Genomic DNA, 19899 nt, shown 5'->3' with positions numbered 1-19899 from the left:
ATTTGCATAAGTGCAACACTAACCCACCATTTACACCATTCTTAAGCTCTCCAACACTCCCCAATGTATAATGTCGATGTTGACTTGGTGGCTTTGTAGTCCACAGACACCTACATGCTATACATTTTTATTGCAATAACAAAATCCTCCTTGTTCGCGAACTGTTGCCCTATGAACAACTCATCAAAATTTGTATCTTCCATCGAACGGTGAGCACGCATTATATCTAGCTACTCAGGGAACTCTGGTACATGCGTTGTACTGGAACCGGGCTTGCATGTCGGTAATCAATACTGAGATAATAATGGTTGGCGTGTCTTTCACCAGTGGTCACAATTACAGATCATTTTTGCATCTAGCTTCCTATGATCTTACGTTATACATTCTGCAGTGTATGTATGAGGCCTTTCCAATTTGTTGATTGTCCACATTTAAGTCATTTGTATAAGTGCAGCACGAACCCACCATTTACACCATTCTTAAGCTCTCCAACATTCCCTAACGTATAATGTCGGTGCTAAGTTGGTGACTTTGTAATCCACCGACACGTACATGCTATACCTTTTTATTGCAATAACACAATCCTCCTTGTTCACGAACTGTTGCCCTATGAACAACTCATCAAAATTTGTATCTTCCGTCGAACGGTGAGTACGCATTATGTCTAGGTACTCAGGGAACTCTAGTACATGCGTTGTACTGGAACCGGGCTTGCATATCGGCAATCAATACTGAGACAAGAATGGTTGGCATGTCTTTCACCAATGGCCACAATTGCAGATCATTTTTGCATCTAGCTTCCTATGATCTTATGTCATAAGTTCTGTAGTGTATGTATGGGGCCCTTCCAATTTGCTGATTGTCCACATTTAAGTCCTTTGTATAAGCGCAGCACGAACCCACCATTTACACCATTCTTAAGCTCTCTAACATTCCCTAACGTATAATGTCAGTGTTGAGTTAGTGAATTTGTAATCCACAGACACCTACATGCTATACCTTTTTATTGCAATAACACAATTCTCCTTGTTCGCGAATTGTTGCCCTATGAACAACTCATCAAAATTTGTATCTTCTGTCGAACGGTGAGCACGCATTATATCTAGGTACTCAAAGAACTCTGGTGCATGCATTGTACTGAAACCGGGCTTGCATGTCGGCGATCAATACTGAGACACGAATGGTTGACGTGTCTTTCACCAATGGCCATAGTTGCAGATCATTTGCATCTAGCTTCCTATGATCTTACGTCATACGTTCTGCAGTGTATGTATGGGGCCCTTCCAATTTGCTGATTGTCTATATTTGAGTCCTTTGTATAAGTGCAGCACGAACCCACCATTTACACCATTCTTAAGCTCTCAAACACTCCCCAACGTATAATGTCGATGTTGACTTGGTGACTTTGTAGTCTACAGACGCCTACATGCTATACATTTTTATTGCAATAACACAATCCTCCTTGTTCGTGAACTGTTGCCCTATGAACAACTCATCAAAATATGTATCTTCTGTCGAACGATAAGCATGCATTATATATAAGTACTCAGGAAACTCTGGTGCATACGTTGCATCAAGGTCTACACTCGACATGTAGGCCCCAGGGTGATTCCGTAAAATAATCATGCGGTTTAGGTTCCCGACTGTAGGGGGTGTACATCTTCACCCTCCTCCACGCCTTCATCATCGATGTCCTCCGGGACTTTGTTTACATCGAGGTCGCTATATTCTTCACCAACGTGCTGACGATCATAATCATTATCAGATCCTTCCCCACCATCTAAATTGGTTGGATCACCTCAGGATGTATTTGTAGGTAGTGACCCGGGACAGCGTCGTAATACGAAACCCCATCGTATTTTGGATTTTTGGCCATTTGCAATGTCCCTCCACATCTCAACTAATCTTCCCACAAGGCATTCAGATCAAAATCAACCCCACGATGTTGACTTATTAGAGTTACATCTTCAATGGGCCATGCATCAGCTAACTCAGTGAACAATTAAACTAGTAGGGTGTTGACATTCTCATTAGACCAATAAAGTTCTATCATATTGGCTAGGTAAACATCATCTACAAGCTCCACTTCAGTAAATTTCCATGGATCTGCTGAGGTTGACTACTTGTAGAATAATTTTGACAAGGTCCTTCCACAACATGGAGCTATTCTTTCACTGTTTTTCTGCTTCATTTCCTCCAACTCCACATTCTTGTTGAATCGCATCAATAACTTGTGTCGGGCTTCAAATATACAACCAACTTCTTATATTCTACAATTTCCCCATTAAAAAAAACACATACACTCAACTTTTGGTTACTCATACAATCAAAATTTTTCTCGCTTCAACTAAATAGAACAAGTTTTCTTTCTTCTTTTTCCTTTTCTAATAACACTTAAAATGAAAATACGTTCATCTAATGAGATAAAATAGCTGATTTTTTTGGGTCATGCCATAGAACTTGGCGACACCAAAAAAATATTTTTTTTATTTCATTTTATTGGGTGCAGCCAAGGCTAAAGGCGGCACCATAAAATATTCAAATAATTTTGACAAAATTGCCATGGTGCCACCAACATAAATGACATGACCAAAAAAATTCCTTTGACTCAATTAAATGAGTGCTGTCAAAATCAATGGCACGACCAAAAAGAAATTCAAACTGGTGCAACCAAAACTAGTAGCTTGACCAAAAAAAAAAAAAAAGCGATGCAGCCAACATCAACGGCTTCACCTATTAAAACTTGTTTTTTTTTTTTGAAATTTTAAAAATCAAAATATATGTATTTTACCAGCGTATAAAATACACATACCGGTGCAACCAAGAGTAACGACTACAGCTACCAAAAATATTTTTTTAATCCAATGCCCAATGATTGGCTGTCAATTTGACGTTGCTGCAGCCATGGGTAACAGCTGCACTAAAGATTACTATTTCAAAATTGGATTATTTTCGTAAATAATGAATAATTTAAGGTCAGTTTTGTAAAAAAGCCCTAATGGAGTGGACACCGAGCATTATATATAGGAAGGGTTGAACACTATCAAACACCACCAATCTATGCCAATAGTTTCTAGACTTAGATGGATACCATTGATAGAGAAATCCAAGCTCCAAATTCTGGTCGCAAACATGGCGGCTGGGTCACCTTCCCTTTCATTACTGGTTCTCTTCAACTCTTAATCCCTTGCAGCATTCATAAATCAGTGTATGAATATGTTAGATCATAGTAATGTTTATTTCGTTACTGATAAAATGTAAAATTCCAGGTGCAGTGCTAGGCTTAGGACTTGCTGGTACAGGATGGATGGCCAACCTCATCATCTATTTGATTCAACAATTCAATGTAAACGCCATTGATGCTGCTCAGGTTTCCAATATCGTTAATGGCGGCTCAAGTTTGTTTCCCATAGTTGGAGCTACCATTGCTGATTCTTCCTTGGGCTGTTTCTCAGTCATCACATTATTTTCATCCATTTCTTTACTGGTAAACCCCGTTCAAAATTTCCTCTCTTTTTTCTTTTTTTTTTTTTACAATTTCTAACCAATGATTTGTTAAATAACCATTGCCAGGGAACAGTTTTTATTGCCTTAACAGCTACACTCAACTCACTGAGACCAACACCCTGTAATGGTGGATTGGGCAGTTTTTGCAAAGACCCATCATGGGTTCAGTTCCTAGTGCTTTATGCAGGAATAGCTCTGGGATCCATGGGTGTAGGAGGCACGCGTTTTACTTTAGCAACAATGGGAGCCAACCAATTTGATAACCCACAACACCAAGGGATATTCTTCAACTGGTGCTTTTTCAGTCAATACGCAGCCTCTGCAGTGGGTGCCACTGCTTTAGTGTATATTGAGGACAACCTGAGTTGGGGTTTGGGTTTTGGACTATCTGTTGCGGCTAATCTTCTTGCCTTGCTCATTTTCTTGTTGGGAAATCGATTTTATTTGCATGACAAGCCCCAAGGGAGTCCTTTCCTGGATATTGTTCGTGTAATGGTGGCTGCTTTTAGGAAAAGAAACTTCTCACTCTCACCCATGGCCAATGATTATTACAATCCCATTACTGTGGAAGGTGCACCACCTAATAAAGCTTTCAGGTATGACTATGTCTAAACTTTAGTATTTCTCTTGTGATGTTTATCTAATTCATCACTCAGTCATATAACCAGATGTGATGAATCCAACACAAAGCCTCCCCCACAAAAAATTAAAATTCTATAAAAATCATATCTATGTTAAATAACAAAATAAAAATTTTGATTATATTAAATAATAGTTAAATATTAATAAAATTATATCAATAACGCAAGCGTGAATTTTAAAGACATACTTTTCGAAGAAATAGTAAAATACCCTCAACATAAACAATAAAACAAACATTAAAATATCAAAAATAAAATAAAATTATATATGTTTATATTTAAAATAAATTATGAAAGATTATTTATATTATTGATTAATAGAGGAAATTATGTAGCTGTCGGATTGTGATTCCAAATGGTCATATCTCATCCTTTAATTTTAATCCCTTTTAAATTTTATTTTTTATTTTTAATATTTAAAGTTTTGGACTGTAAGTTTTCAATTTGTGAAATTCAAATTTGAATGGGTTGGGATTTTATAATTTAAAACTAAAAGAAATTTTAGTTTTGAAGAGTTAGAGTTTGTGAACTTAGATTTAGGACAAAATTTAAAATTCAAGTTTTAGGTATGATAAAATTATAAAATAAAATATTAATATTAATTTATTTAAATGATATTAATTTTATAATTATGTCAAAGTCATGTCCTTAAGTATATATCTTTGGTTGTTATGATTTCACTGTGCTAGATATATAGTTTTATGGTGGAGGTGGTCATGCTTAAATTTTTGTGGCAGACATAAATATGGTGGTGCACTAAATAATATTTTTTCTCTCCAGAGTCAACGTTATTAACATTAGCTAGTGTAAACACACAAACTAAGTTTTACAAACAAACCAGAAACATTGAGGATGTACCCTCAAACTATTAATCTCTTTAAAAACATGTACAAAGCAAAAAACATTCAGACTTGTACAATATTTTCTAGCAATTTAAAATACCCAGAGACCCTGAAAAGTTTGCTACAATCTTACCACTGTGATCACGTAGAACCCCTCCGCAACCAGCAGGCCCCGGTTTTTCACGTGCTGCTCCATCGACGTTAGACTTGATAACGCCGCAAGGAGTAGCGTGCCATACAATCCTCAACCTAGGTCACACCTGCTTCGAACACCGCACACACAATATTGGGATTCAATCACAAATTCACAATACACCCTTCCTTGGATGCTTTTACCCAATAAAGAGAGCGAAGCTTAGCAAGAAATACAATTTCATCAATCGATAACCTCTTCATATTGAACATGAGCTCGTTACGAGCCAACCAAAGAAACGAAGCGGCGCATATGAGCCGCCATTGCTTTAACAAACCTGCAACATTTATGTTATAACATTGCCAAATAAACTCGCAAATGTAATAACATTTATGCACTTAATATTGGTCGTGTCATGTAAATGGAAATATTAAAGGTGATAAACTACTAATTTGGAAGCCATGCTATTAATCCAGCCAAATATTAGGTCAACATTTGACAAATAAGATCACAAATTCATGAGTGACCCACATCAGATTCATCAATTCATGTCTACATGAAAAGAATGAAGATTTTTAATGTAATTTTGTCTTATCTGATATATATAATTTCATAACTTGTAAACAAATCAAGTTATTAGAGACAATTCAGACATGATGAATCAACTTTACAGGCTTTTTCCAATATATTTACAGAGGAAGCTATAATTAGGGTATAGGGGAAGGATCATAGATGTTGAAACGAAGTATAAACCCTATCAACTCTTAAAACATGACTGAATAAATTAACAGCTAAGCTTCCAAATCAATTACATGCTTTTGTTGCAGGTTCCTCAACCGAGCATCATTAAAAGCTGAAGGAGACATTAAAACCGATGGCAGTGGCACAATAGCAAAGCCATGGAGACTTTGCAGTGTGCAACAAGTAGAAGATCTGAAAACCTTGGTCAGGATTCTCCCATTGTGGTCTTCAAGTATATTTCTATCCACCCCAGTTGCAATCCACAGCAGCCTGACGGTGCTTCAAGCTCTAAACATGGACCGTCACCTCGGCCAACACTTGAAAATCCCTGCCGGCTCTATCTTGGTCATAGAAATAGTTGCCTGTGCCATTTTTCTAACCCTAATAGACCGATTCTTATGGCTCACATGGCAGAATCTAACCAGAAAATCCCCATCACCACTCCAACGAATCGGTGTCGGCCATGTGTTGAACGTACTAGCAATGGCCGTCTCAGCGTTGGTGGAGTCCAAACGGCTCAAAATGGTCCATCACCATGACCGTGATCAGTCGCAGCCAAGGTCGTCCATGTTGGCTCTATGGCTGGTCCCTCAACTAAGCTTAGTGGGCATTGGCGAAGCCTTTCATTACCCAGGACAAGTTTCACTGTATTATCAAGAATTCCCAGCATCTCTAAGAAGCACGGCGACAGCCATGATTGCCTTGATTATCGGCATTGCTTTCTACTTAGGCACTGCCATAATTGATTTTGTTAGGAGGGTTACAAGCTGGTTACCTGATAATATAAACAATGGGAGGCTTGATAATGTGTATTGGATGTTAACTGTGGTTGGGGTGCTTAACTTTGGTTACTATCTTGCTTGTTCAAGGTCTTATAAGTATCAGAATGTTGAAAAACAAGTGGATGCTGATACTAATTATACTTATGGTTGAGACCTTCACAATAATATTTGTTTCCACGGCAAGGAAACTTCAATGTACTATTTCACTGCTTCTAAGGGGTTTAAAGTAAGAAATAAATGAGAAAAGGCTGGACTTTTTATTTTGCTTCAACTGAAGCGGCTTCTATCGTAAACTTTTTTTATTATTTTTACAATTATGGTGCAATGGAACCCATTATTATCAATCAAATTGGATTATGCTAGCAGTTTGCACGATGAGTTCCGCATGGGAAGCTTGGTGTGATCGCATTCGGTATGATGACGGGCGGGATGCCGATAAGGGTCACCCATTGCTTCAACATAGGCTTTAATATGATTCTTACGTTGTAATTTATAAATTTATCTATGTTGGGCCAATTTATTTTAGAGGCCTAAACTTTTTATTTCACTATTTTGATCACGCAGTGTTTGTTTTTAATCCTACATCTTCAATTTCTTTCATTTTTGTAACTGTTCATTATATTCAGTTCGGGTTTTCTTTTTTCATATTTTTTTTTTATAAAATGAGATTTATTTTATGACTTTTAAATATTATTTGATAAAATTTTAATGCCTTTTCATAAATATTTCTTAAAAGTTTTAAGAATTTTAATTATTTTCACTATTTTAAATATAAAATATTTATTTATATCATAAAAAATTAACATCAATTATATATTAAATAAAAAAACAAATTCGGTATGATTTCAAGTAGGCCCGCCCGAAAAGAGAGAGAGTTTGGATAAAAATATAAGTCCGAAAAATAGGTTTAAACAAAAACATAATGCCCATTTTCTAAATGGGCTGAGCCTTGGATAGGTTTTTTTTGCTGCGCCCAAATTTGAAAAAAAAAATTGTTGTTGTTTTGCCACTGTTTTTTTGTGATTTTGCTATTATATTAACACTATTTTATTGTTATTGTTTGGATATTGTATACTCTTGTTTTATTGTTAATTTTTCTACTATTTTAGAGGCATTTACTTGCTAAGTTGCACATATATTAGTGTTATTTAAGTATAAAGATTTTTTAAAATTTATTTTTAATTTGTTGGGAAACATTCATTTTAATGTTTTTGGTGTGATATATTGTATTTTTTTAATTTATTTTTATATAACATAATAATATAAAAAATTTTAATACGAGCGGGCCAGGCTCGGGTTTTAGCATTTTATTTGTGTCGAGTTTGGGCAAAATTTTAGGCCCATTTTTCGGGCTAGACCCGGGCCTAAAAAATGAACTTAAAATTTTCCCTCGACCCGACTCATTATCAACTTTGGTTTCGGATAACCACGATTTTTATACTTGCATTCCCTATACTGTCCAAATATCTCAGCTTGGGTCAATTTTCGGTTTAATAGGTTTTTTACTCAGCCCTAAGTTTAATTAATGATTCCAAGATTCGATTTGGAACTTCATGAGATTATTTGATATGAATAAATTTAATTCTTCGTTCTGGCCTTTGTTTAAAAAAATTGGATGAAATTTATTAAAATTGAATTATAAAATCATACAAAATTTGTTAAAGAAAGTCTAAAATATAATAAAGGGCCAGATTTTTTTTATTTAATAAAAAAGTCCAATTTTGGGTTGTGACTTAAATTGTGCATTTCATATATATTACTGGAAGTGTGGTCAGTCGTGGCGGTCTCCGATGAAACCAGCTGACCTGATTCGCTTTTCTATCACTAATTCAAACCTTAATCTATTGAATTTTAAATTTTTTATATTAAAAAATGTTCACCATACCACAAAGTGTAGTGAATAATCAATCCTTGTATGGATTGGAATGGCAGAGATGACCCAGAATGAAATGTAGCAGGAGTTGCAGACAAAGGGCACTTTAGCAATGTGATGTTCAAAGCACTCATAAACTTCAAAAGTCCCAATGGCAATAGGATCCATGCACTCAACACCAATCAACATATTTTGGGCCATTGTTATTAGTAGCTTAGGGATTTATCTTATATTATTGCCGTTACTGCTCAATTAAAGAAACAGATAAACTTGGGGTACAATTGAATGGACAAGCATTACACAACATCACAATATGGAACATAAAAGTGTTACTATATAACTACTGATAAGCTAGTATGATGTGAAGAAGACCACTCCACCGGGGATTTTCTGATACAAATCTGGTCAATTCCCACTAATTTATGACCACACAGACAGACAAACTACAATAAAAGGATGTTCTTGATTTTGTGTTTTTTTTTTCCCCTTCTTCCTAGAAACCTTGTCATAAATCAACAAATCAGTGTTTAAAGACTATGACTAATTTAGTACAAGAACGTAGTAATGATTTCACCTCTAGGGACAAAACTAGTGCTAACCTGTTAGTTTGGTTGTGGATTGGGACTATTTCCTACATTTGGGGACAAATCTTCGAACCCTAACTTGTTTGCCATTAATGAAGAACTTCACCAGTTTCTGACCCCCAAGAATCCTAGACAAGTCAGAGTGTGACCTTAAGACGACACAAGCAAACAACCGCTTCGGGTTTTTATCCATATAGATTGCCTCCACACATTTGCCGTATTTCCCCACAATGAAACCGTGAAGTTCTTGGTTTGAAACCGGATGTCCCCTAGAGAATGTCATAAACAATGATCTGTCTTCTGAATCAACTCTGGCCTTACCATCGTCTGTGGAAAGCTCCCCATTGTCTCCCCCATCATCAGAAGTTGGAGAATCCAATTCAGAGTCAGGGTTTGAAGATGGCTTGCAACCCAAGTTTCCTTCAACTATATCCATAAATGCTACTTGGCACACGTCCTTGACGAAGTCCTCAATCATCCCTTTAACGGTTTCCCTGTTTTTGAAAAGAAAACCCAGCAAGATTTCTTGACCAACAAGTTTGTTCATCTCCGGGAAATCGAGATGGACCCAAGGGAAGATTTCTTGCGGGGAACAAAACAAGCATTCCAAGCAGACGAGGGTCTCTTTGGCTAAAGAAAAAATCATGGGATCGGAGAAATGTAGAAGGTTGTGAAGGAAGTGTTTGAAGCCGATTCTTTCAAGAAAATTCCAAAAGGCAACGATCTTCATGGAGGGGAAAGGGTCGAAACGGAGGGTTAAAACCAGTCTAGAATAAGCCATGCGATCAATGTTGTGAAATTGTTGAAGTTGTTTAAGGGTAAGCTCTTCTACAGGCAATGCCATGGCGTCCAACTGGATTGAACAAACAGAGATTATTAACTGGGAGGCAAAAAACAAAACCAAAACCAAAAGAAGAGAGCGAGAGTTGAAGAGATTGAACTACTTTTATAGAAAGAAAGAAATCAAGAAAATCTTTTGACCGTTATTGATGAAATAATAATAAAAGCAAGTGCTAAGAAAGGCGGTGCACTTTTCTTAACCTGGGTAAAAATTAAGGCCAGAATTTGTACTTCCCATCTTTTACTATTTAATTAAAAACATTTGTGTTTTAGAAATTTCATTTTTAAAATATTAAATATTTTTAATGGTAAAATATTAACATGAAATTTGTTTACCACCCACCGGCAAGGGTTGAGTGTAATGCACTTTTAAAGTGAGAAGTTAGATTTAAACTTTGAAAACGATATTATTAATTAAACAGCTTTTTCATACTTACATAAACCTTTTATATTATTTATATTATATGCCCTATTCGTGAAATTAAAATATCTATTTGTTCAATGTAAAAATTTATTTTAATCAAGCATTGAAAATCAATACTTTCATTCTCAAAAAGAGTTGATATTATTTTTAAAAATAAATCAATAATTTTAATCGATATAATAAAGTCAAAACTTAACCTAAATAACAAATACAATTATATTTCTAAATTTAAAGATTGATTTGTTAAATATAAATAATATAAAAGTTCAATTATTTTTGTACACTAATTAAGATTTCCTAATTATCAGTTAAAACAGTTGCCTTTGAGATTTGCTTTTGCTAATGCACCCAAATATGATTGCATAACATTTTGAATGGAAAAGACATGATGAACCAAATTTTTAATCAATATATTTATTTAATTATATCATGTTCATAAAATGAAATTCAACAACATATGCAACTTTTCATTACAACAGATTTTTGCTTTTAAAAGCCTCCATATTTCAAGTTGAACTTTTCTTTACCCTTTTGTTCCAAACAAGAATAATTTACTGTTAGGAAAGTAGAAAATTTTCTAAGATCAGCTTTTACTACATTTTATCCATATTAATCAGTAATACTTTCATAAATAGTAGAAAGTAAATAAAAGAAATGGTAGTGGCCAAATTAAGGTGAAGTTGACAATCCCTTAAACTGGACGAATTATGGTCAAAGAACTTGGAAGCTTTCTTTCGCTGTTTTAATATGCCAGAATTCTGGCATTTATATTTGCCTAAAGCCTTCAAAATATTCGTTAGGTGTTGCGTGATAGTACACAATTGTGGCTTCTGTTAGCAGTGAAGAAAATAGAAAAGAATTGTTAGGGGAACCTCTCGGCCTCTGTTATTCAAAACCAGGCGGGATATTTGTGTTGGTGAACTTTGTGCAGTCAAACGGGCCCATCTTTTGATTGTTTTTCTTTCTTACCTGAAAATCACATCACATTTTTGGCATTAGTTGTACATTACAAGTGAAAATTTTAGGTCCCAAAACATGACTATGACCAATGACAGATACAATATTCACAGTAACCCCTGAACAGATGTGAAAAGTATCACTGGAAATGAGTTGGTATCATCTCTCTCCTTCATAAATAATCTCAATTCCTCTACATTGACTAGGAAACAAGATGCTTAAACAGCATACAATAATAAAAAAAAAATTTAGAGCACGTCAAGGTTTAAACTCTCAGCTATGTAACCTGGACTTGGGGTGCATATTGGACATATATGTCAAATAGAATCTAGTGTACTCAATTTTATATAAGCTTTTTTTCATATTTGAGTATCATACCCTATAACAATAACCAAATATATTTCAGAAATAGATATCCAGCACATGTAATTAAAAAAAAGTTCGATTACTGCCTGATTGTAGTATACTAGGACTAAAAATATGATTCAAAATGCTTTAACATACCCACTCCGAACATCCGAGGTTGGAAGAGATTTTTTGTCCTTAACTAATAAGCAATGTTGCATGAGAGAGAGAGAGAGAGAGAGAGAGAGAGAGAAGAAGAAGGTAACACGGAATTGCATTTGTAAGCTTTAAAAGGAAGTTGAAGTGTACCGGGGACCATGGGCTGGGTTCGGGTAGAGATTTGTCCTTAGGCGAATTTTGTACAGCACCACTTTTCATGGTTAAAACTTCCTGAGTGACAAAAATAGACAGTATTAAATTTGGCTAAACACATATTCTTAAAAGTACCTTAGTTCTTCCGCTATAAACTTACTTTCCAATCAAACTAGAAGAAGTGAAAGGCTAAATTAGCAAAAAATGTCTTTTTTAGAGCTCATACTCATCTTACAATTTATGTAATTGATTAGTTATTAAACGGAACTGCTTAATAATAATACACTTGATCATGGTACTTCATGATAAAAGTAATTTCATGTCTTCAACCTCACAAAATAACAGGACTATGAAAAGTTTACCTCTCCAGCAGATTCAAATGCAGCTAACCATTCATCTGAAAATGGAACAGCGTTCAAAGGGGGCCTTACTACAGGAGCAACTTGTTTTGTGTCACTGCCATCAACAAGCCAGACTTGAGCATCTTTTTGAAATTATGACACCTCAAAGTTTCTCAATAAGCATAGAAGTTCACTGAAACTATGATTAGAGATAGGGAAAAATGTGGATAGAGATTGATCTAGGTATGATGCTTACACCAAAGTTGTGCCCTTAGCTTCCACAGGGATCGCTGAACTGTTTGATTCCTCTGGCACATCATTCTCCAATCTGTTGACTTCTTCCTGTAATAAACTTCCATTTGAAGAAATGTGACTCGTGTTGATAGAGGATGTTGGCTCCTCATCCAACGAGCAAAATGCTTGTAACTTGCACGAATTTCCTGCTCCAGAAATTTGATCTTCACTCAATGAGGACAACTCTACATTCAAAGTGGTTACTTGGCCACTTTGTTCATTATAAGGCCTGGTCATATCATTACAAGCATCACAGTTGTCATCTGACAGCGTAATCTTGATATGGCTAGATATTTCCTCAGTAGTCCACAATCCAAATTTGCCTTGCTCTGGCATAACAGTGACATCACTTTGAAGCTCAGGAGGTTTATTTAAATTCTCAATTACTGCAGAGTTGCTAGTTTCTGCGGAAGTGAAAAGGTTAGTTTTGCAGCTATCGAATGAAAGACCACCATCGAAGGACTGTAAGCATACATCTTTCCAAAAAGATCCATTAGCCGTCTCATTACCTCCATCAGCACAGTCGTCATATGGTTCATATGTTTGCACCTGAGACGGATCAGGACCTTCCACTGCTCGTATAACAATTTTGTCTCTGGGACCAATGTCTGCACAACTGTCACTACCATCAAAATGTCTGGACTCTTCTAAAAGTTGTCCCTCCACAGAGAAAAGGCAATTACATGCCTCTAGAATCTGATTCTCTTGGAAGTTATTACCATCTTCACAGGAGGACTGTATCACCTCATCTTGGGCAATAGTTTCACAATCATTTTGCTTATCAAGCGATGAGTTAGTAAGCATGGCGGGTGCATCAAAATTACAAGTGATCTTTTCTCCTGGCTCTAAAATGGTAGAATTACAATTTGCAGACAAATAATATGGATTGCCTTCAACATTTTTAAGGTCAATGATATCATCTATTAGGCCAAGGGGGGATATTGAATGGGAATCATCCATCTCTCTGATACCTAGATCGCCACTTCCTTGATAGTCATTGCTGACATCAACATCACAAGAAGTTATTGCTCCAGTTACCTGGTCTTCCTTGTTCCTTTCTAATCCTTTAGATGAAGTAGCTTCACAAAGGAGCTCAATGTCATGGTTGCACTGTGAATCAGTAGAAATTGAGGGCTCCTTCTCCACATGTAGGCACTCAGCCATCTCATGAACACAATTCTGCAGTGCAGGTGGAATTCCACATGGAGAACTGGAATTTGCCAATCCCCTTTGACCGGCAACACCTTTAGCATGTCGAAGATTGCTTTCAGCCAGCAACTCTTCAGAAGAGAAGATTTCTCCATGTAATAAGCAATCAGTTGAATGTGATTCATAATTATCCTGGAAAAATGTTTCTACTACAATGCATGGATCAGGAAGTGGTAGCTGTTGAACTGTTTTTTTAGTTACATCATTGACATGTGTGTGCTGGTTGTCAGCTTCTGAAGCATTCAGAATACCACTGCTGCCTTCAAGAGATAAATCAAATTCAAAAGAATCCTTTTGTGCATCTGCTACATGTGATTGCTCATTTAAATCATTAGCCCCAACAGAACCATCATTTCCTTGAATTCTGCCCCCATAACGAGATAAACCATCATTCCTTTCCAATTCACTAGCATTGCAATCTCTGACGTTTGGACAGATACCTTTATTCTGCACACTGTCGGAACAAAGAAATTCTTCTAAAGGTTCTCCCTCCTTGACCAAGGCACCATCATTATTAATATGTGGTCTCTCATTCTCATTGCTTGCCTGATCATCTTCAAAGGTGCAAGGTTTTGCATGTTCAGCTTGTTTGCTTGAATGTTCATGCCTGTTATGAATGCTAATCCGGTCACTGTTTAATATTGGAGAACCATGTATGTTACTACTATTCACATCACAAGAATGCAACTGCGGAAGGAGATCAAAATCTTTGGTCAACGAATTATTCTGTTCATTTCCTGAAAGTTGGTTGCCAGCATTATCAGCCTTCAAGGCACTTTTTACCTGCAGGCCATGGTAAGAGAAAAAATGGGGATCTTTAAATTCACTGCCAATGTGATACAGACTTCTGGGGATAACAAGGTCTTCTCCCTTACAATCTAATTTCACTTCTTCAGAGGACTCGCTTTGCAGGAGTAACTTGTCATCAGTACACTGAAATTCTACTTTCTCACTTTGCTGCTTAAGATCACTGTCAGTGGCGTGCAATTGTTGCTGATTATTAGTTAATTCATGATTGTAAGAATTACAAGGAACCCTCACTGCCATCCTTGGGATTTTACTTGTTCTAGAATCGGGTCTGATGTCTTCACATAAAGAACTAGAACTCGATGGAACAGACGGTTCTATGCTTGACATCCTTGCATTAGCAATTGCTGCTACATCATTAGCCACTACATGTACTTTCATAGATGGAGTGGAGATCTCAAAAGTAGAATTTAAGACACCAAGCTTCTGCAAATTAGGAATATTAGACTTTGGGTTATTGCGTTGTTGGGAGCTGCTTTGTATATTATGTGAAGCATTAATCTTTGACTGCAAAACAAGATCATGAATCAATCATAAAAAGGGGAGAACCTCCACTGATACTTCTAAAAATCCTAAATACATCAAAATTTACTGTTGACGTAAGTGAGATTAGCATACCTGAGTAAAAAATCCCAATGATGGTGAAGGCATCCGCAAGCCCGATGGTTTTACAGTTTGTTTTGCATATTGAGTGTTTCCACCAATATGGCAAACACTTTCAGGAAGAGAAGCAATTTTGTTGAAACCAGCTTCTTTATCTATAGATCCATGACCAGAAGCCACAACAGGATCTTTGTTGACCTTTAAGCCATTATCTACCTTGTTCTCCAATGGATTCTGTGATAGGGCTGATGAATGACTTGACAATCCAGAGCTTTTCTGTGCAGAAAAAAGAGAAATTGAAGATAAGAAGTGTTTCTTAGTTTCAAAAGGAAGGCAAAGGACCACAAAATTGCTAGTCATCATTTAGTTCCCAAAAAATTTCATAAACAATGACATTCAAAAGCTTTAGTCTCACCATATTTCTTTTAGGCTGTATAATGGAGGATTTTGTGATTTGAGATCTACTAGAAAGACTAGATTTTGCATCATTTTGAGTAGTTTTAGTACTTTTGTTGGAAACCGCCAATCCAATGCTTCTGTGGGCACTGACCGCTGTACAAGAAAAGAAACCAACCCAAAAAAAATATCAAATTTCATATTACACATGTGAAATATAAATCCAAAAGTTGTGCACGTATCAGACCATGGAAGTGCAACAGAGTGAAAAAGAAACAAAGATAATCATGTTACGGAAAGGTGCAAAACTATCAAATGTATAGGTTACTTTAACCCAAAAAAGTTAATTTAACATGACAAATACAAACCAAGGAGGAATTCCAGAAAACAATTATACGCCCTATTACCTGCTGGAGCACTCTGATTTCGCTTTGGTTTTTTTAAGTTTGGAGAACTCCTGGCAGTTGAAGACTCTGACTTTGGAGCAGGTATTTTAGAAACTTTTGGCTCCTTAACAGCCGTTTTTGTCGTGCTCACATTTGCAGGTCTTTTAGGAGTGAGGGAAAGTCAAGGTAAACCCTTCAATAAATCAGTATAGATAATGAAAAAGTAAAGATAATAAGCATTCAAAAAAATTAGCCACGATTTCTTAACAATTCACCAAAACCATAACTAGGAAGGATATGCAGAAGACATCACAGGCCTTGGACATCCGCTACGCTTAGAACCACTTCTATTAACGTCATGATCTGAAAGCACATTTTGTTTCACCTGACCAAATTCATAGTTAACATAATCAAAAATTGCTTTCAACTTACAAGGAAAGAAATTAGAGCTACTTTTATATGCATATACATTGGAGAATATCTAACCAACCATGAAACGAGAGGCTGAACCAGAACTCTTCTGCCTTAGGCTACTAATACCAATCTTTTTTTCCTCTTTCGCATTACTATTATTTAATGGCAACTCTTTAAACAAATTACTCTCAAGTGCCTGCAAATCAGATGAATCACCGGATAACAATTCTCCCGGCTCTTCCTCTATAGTCAACAATTTCTCACCACTCAACTTACTGAAATTCCCACTAATCAAAGATAATTCCGTTGAATTCAAAACACCTAACACAAAAGAAAAATTACATTAGAAGAATCAATTTCATTCTTTTAATTAACAATACCAAAATAAAATCAAAGTAAGAAAATGTGCAATACCTTCTTCAGTGAAGAAAGCGCGGTCCCAAGCTAAACTTTTTCTCAAATTATAACCTCCAACTTTCTTTTTCCTCTTCATATGATGCGGCTCCAAACTTAGCTTTGGAAGTTCAGATTTAGTCTCAGTATTGCTGATATTCTCTTTGTTAATATTGGAAGAAAAGGTAGGGCATCGCGCTTTCACATCTGCAAAATTAGGATATTCAAATTTAGATCGAAATCTACCAAAACAAAGAGTAACCAAAGCGCGCGCGCGCACACTCACACACACACACACACAAAAAAAAAAAAAAAGGAAGTGACCTGTGGGATTGGATATAGGGAAATGAAGAGGGGAGCAAGAGAAAAAGGAAGAGTCAAAGCTGGAAACGACATCGGTTTGGATTTGCTGGTGCTGTAAAAGCAAGGAATCATTGTCTTCCTCAGAGATCTCCAAGAGGTCGCCCTCCATTTGTCAATTTTTCTCACAAAGGAAGATCAGTTCCTGGGAAATTAATGAGGAAATGTAATGATTGGAGAAGATTTGACAGTTACAAGTTGCAAGTAGACTGAAGTTTTCAACTGATAAAGCATGAATTTGAAACTCAGGGTTTGGATTTTGGACCCTTTTTTTTTTTTTGAGTAAAATTTAAAAAGACGAGCGGGAAGGGGATGACAGATACCAAAACGAGGATGATATCAATGATCACGTGACTGGGCTTAATGCTGAATTACATAAATACCCATAAATGTCAACAACCCAGGCCGACTCAGCTCGCCCTTTTTACCGCTCTGTCTCCCAGCATGATCTATGTGGTGTTTAACGTTCAAATGTCAATATTTTTTTGGGTTTATTATGTTTTTAATTTGGTTTATGTTATACCCTGCCCAACTTAGACACCGCAACACGAGGAACAATTTGAGGTGCACCTACAAATGGCTGTTGGGATGGTTACCACCCGTAAACATCATACCACTTACAAGAAGGTAATTCGCCTTTAATCGCCTATTAACTCCCTTATTAAACCATCCGTTAAAGAAATGTCAGAGCAGGCCTACGTAGTAATGCACTTAACGAAAATAAACATATAACAGACTTGTCACCTGGCCGACCACACAAACGAATCACCATTCATATTGTCAGTGACATGGCTCTACAAGGCAGGGGCTTTCCCCCTATATATACCCTAACACATGATGTTGAAAGGGTTTTTTTTCTCACTTTCACTCCCTTAAGCAATATACCCCAACATTATAATTCTGTTACTCCTTCCTCCTCTTCCTCCTCATCCAATACTTTGCTTTTTCAACCGTCACAGGTGAACCAACCCCTTTAAAGGATAATTTTCAAATAATAAATTTAGACAATTAGAACTTTGATCATGTTAACTAGCCACAATATTTTAAATTATGGGCTTGAAATTGTTGGAATTGGGTTTTTGGGCTCACTTGGCTAATATTTTAAAGGACAATTTTAAAGGAATAAATTATGGAAATGATATATATTTAGACATATTTTAAGGTGTTTTTGAGTCAATTTTCAGCTCCAAAAGCCCAAGTATCATTACCTGGCCTTAATGGTATCACAACAAGTCCAACAGAAAGCCAATTGCTATAATGTCAATGACTTGTATCGTCACAACTTAGGACTTGTGCAGCAACAAGTGCCAAGATCCAAGTCACACACCTTCGACCATTCTTGAACCACTTTAATATAATAAAGTCTTTTATTTGCCTCAAACTCGGATTATGATTTTATAAAAATGATTTAAAGTTATAAATTATGATAAAAACCACTATTTTTATCAGCTCAAACAACCTCATTTTAAGCCAATGAACTTTGACTATTTGTTTTATGATTTCGTTGTGCCCCCAAAGTATTCAATGACCTAAAAGGGTTTCAAATCACATTTGATTCCTTCTTAAATGCTGAGAATGATTTTATAATTTTTTTATAAAAAGTCTTAAATGGTATTTTATTGAAAATAAAATTTTTTATTTAAGTTTTAAAATGCCCCGATAGCACCTCACATTTGTACCATACATCGAGACAGGTGAGAGGTGTTACACTTGTCACAATATAATTAGGAGGTGTATAATTTGGTTCTAATTGAATTAATTGACTGAATCAAATTAGTTCGATTAATCAGTCCACCACTGAATTTAATTAAATCGAGGATTTATTAAAGGTTTTTTGAAATTTCGGTTAACGAATAATTCAATTCAAAACCAGGTAATGAACATAATTAACTAATTAACGAAAATTATTAATAATAAAATATTGTAGGCCCAATATATTATGTAAGCCCCAAATATAAAAAAATTAAAGGATGAACTTTTTTTAGGATAACAGTTGGCTTGCATTAAATAATAATAAAGAAACAAAACAGCGGAAAAACCCTAAAAACTCAAAATAGTTTCACAATAAAAAGAAAAAACAATCACTCCTAAATATACTCCTAAACAGCAACCAGCCTTTAGACTATCAAACTTTCAATTAAAGCAGCATCCAACATTTCTAGGCCCCGGCATGATCGTCCATTTACCAAAGAATAGAGGTTCAGACCACCGGAGGCACCTCAACGCCTGACAAATGCCTTGCTAGAGCTTGATTTTTTGGGAACCAACTCGAATCTAAGGCACCTTCGCTTCCCTACCCACTATTAAACTACAAGAAAAGCTCAAATCTCACTCCTTTACACAGTCGTCCCTCCATCGCTAACATTTCGGTGTCAAAACCATCTAGATCTTTTTTGAAACTGCTTACATCCTCCCTTTTTTCGTGGCTACAGCAACTCACTCCTCCACTCTTAAATAGACACCCCCTACAATCGTCATCTACCACCACTTCTACCACTCTCAAAAGTCCATTTTGCATATAAGTAACTCCTTCTCCTTTTAATCTTTGTTCAACAATGACGTGTGCCCATTTATTTGCCTGCCTTGATACATGTTTAAACTGACATGCACCAAAAGCAGAAGTTGGAATTCTAATACTAGATATATAAACACTCATTTCAGAATTATCTTCATTATCTGATTGCAACTTTTTTGTAACACCCCTAACCTGTATCC

General features: G+C 36.0%; 3 protein-coding genes across 4 annotated transcripts; 1 reads left to right on the top strand and 2 right to left on the bottom strand.

Annotated features, from left to right (window-relative positions):
• The first annotated feature begins 3052 nt into the window (after positions 1-3052).
• On the top strand, positions 3053-6917 carry LOC105793384 (protein NRT1/ PTR FAMILY 2.7). The gene is made up of 4 exons (XM_012622299.2): positions 3053-3165; positions 3270-3487; positions 3574-4103; positions 5951-6917. The coding sequence occupies exons 1-4, from the start codon at positions 3084-3086 to the stop codon at positions 6795-6797; spliced, it is 1677 nt and encodes a 558-aa protein (XP_012477753.1). The 5' UTR covers positions 3053-3083; the 3' UTR covers positions 6798-6917.
• Positions 6918-9143: 2226 nt separating this feature from the next.
• Positions 9144-10003, bottom strand: LOC105770832 (uncharacterized). The gene has a single exon (XM_012592186.2). It carries the CDS (start codon positions 9945-9947, stop codon positions 9144-9146), a length of 804 nt encoding a protein of 267 aa, XP_012447640.1. The 5' UTR covers positions 9948-10003.
• A 962-nt stretch (positions 10004-10965) lies between these two features.
• Positions 10966-17470, bottom strand: LOC105793393 (uncharacterized). Of its 2 annotated transcripts, none has more exons than XM_052633096.1 (11): positions 17149-17470; positions 16846-17031; positions 16508-16752; positions 16318-16402; positions 16039-16188; positions 15651-15787; positions 15251-15511; positions 12579-15139; positions 12344-12437; positions 11979-12059; positions 10966-11336 (listed from the first exon to the last, which is right to left on the bottom strand). In XM_052633096.1, the coding sequence occupies exons 1-11, from the start codon at positions 17294-17296 to the stop codon at positions 11253-11255; spliced, it is 4032 nt and encodes a 1343-aa protein (XP_052489056.1). In that variant the 5' UTR covers positions 17297-17470; the 3' UTR covers positions 10966-11252. The 2 variants fall into 2 exon arrangements, with proteins under 2 accessions (XP_052489056.1, XP_052489057.1); XM_052633097.1 differs by having other exon boundaries at positions 12579-15058.
• Between the last annotated feature and the right edge of the window lie 2429 nt (positions 17471-19899).

Source organism: Gossypium raimondii, chromosome 7 (assembly GCF_025698545.1).
Source record: "Gossypium raimondii isolate GPD5lz chromosome 7, ASM2569854v1, whole genome shotgun sequence".
Taxonomy (NCBI): Eukaryota; Viridiplantae; Streptophyta; class Magnoliopsida; order Malvales; family Malvaceae; genus Gossypium; species Gossypium raimondii.
The sequence above is the reverse complement of the archived record's forward strand: the minus strand, read 5'-3'. Positions and strand labels throughout refer to the sequence as shown.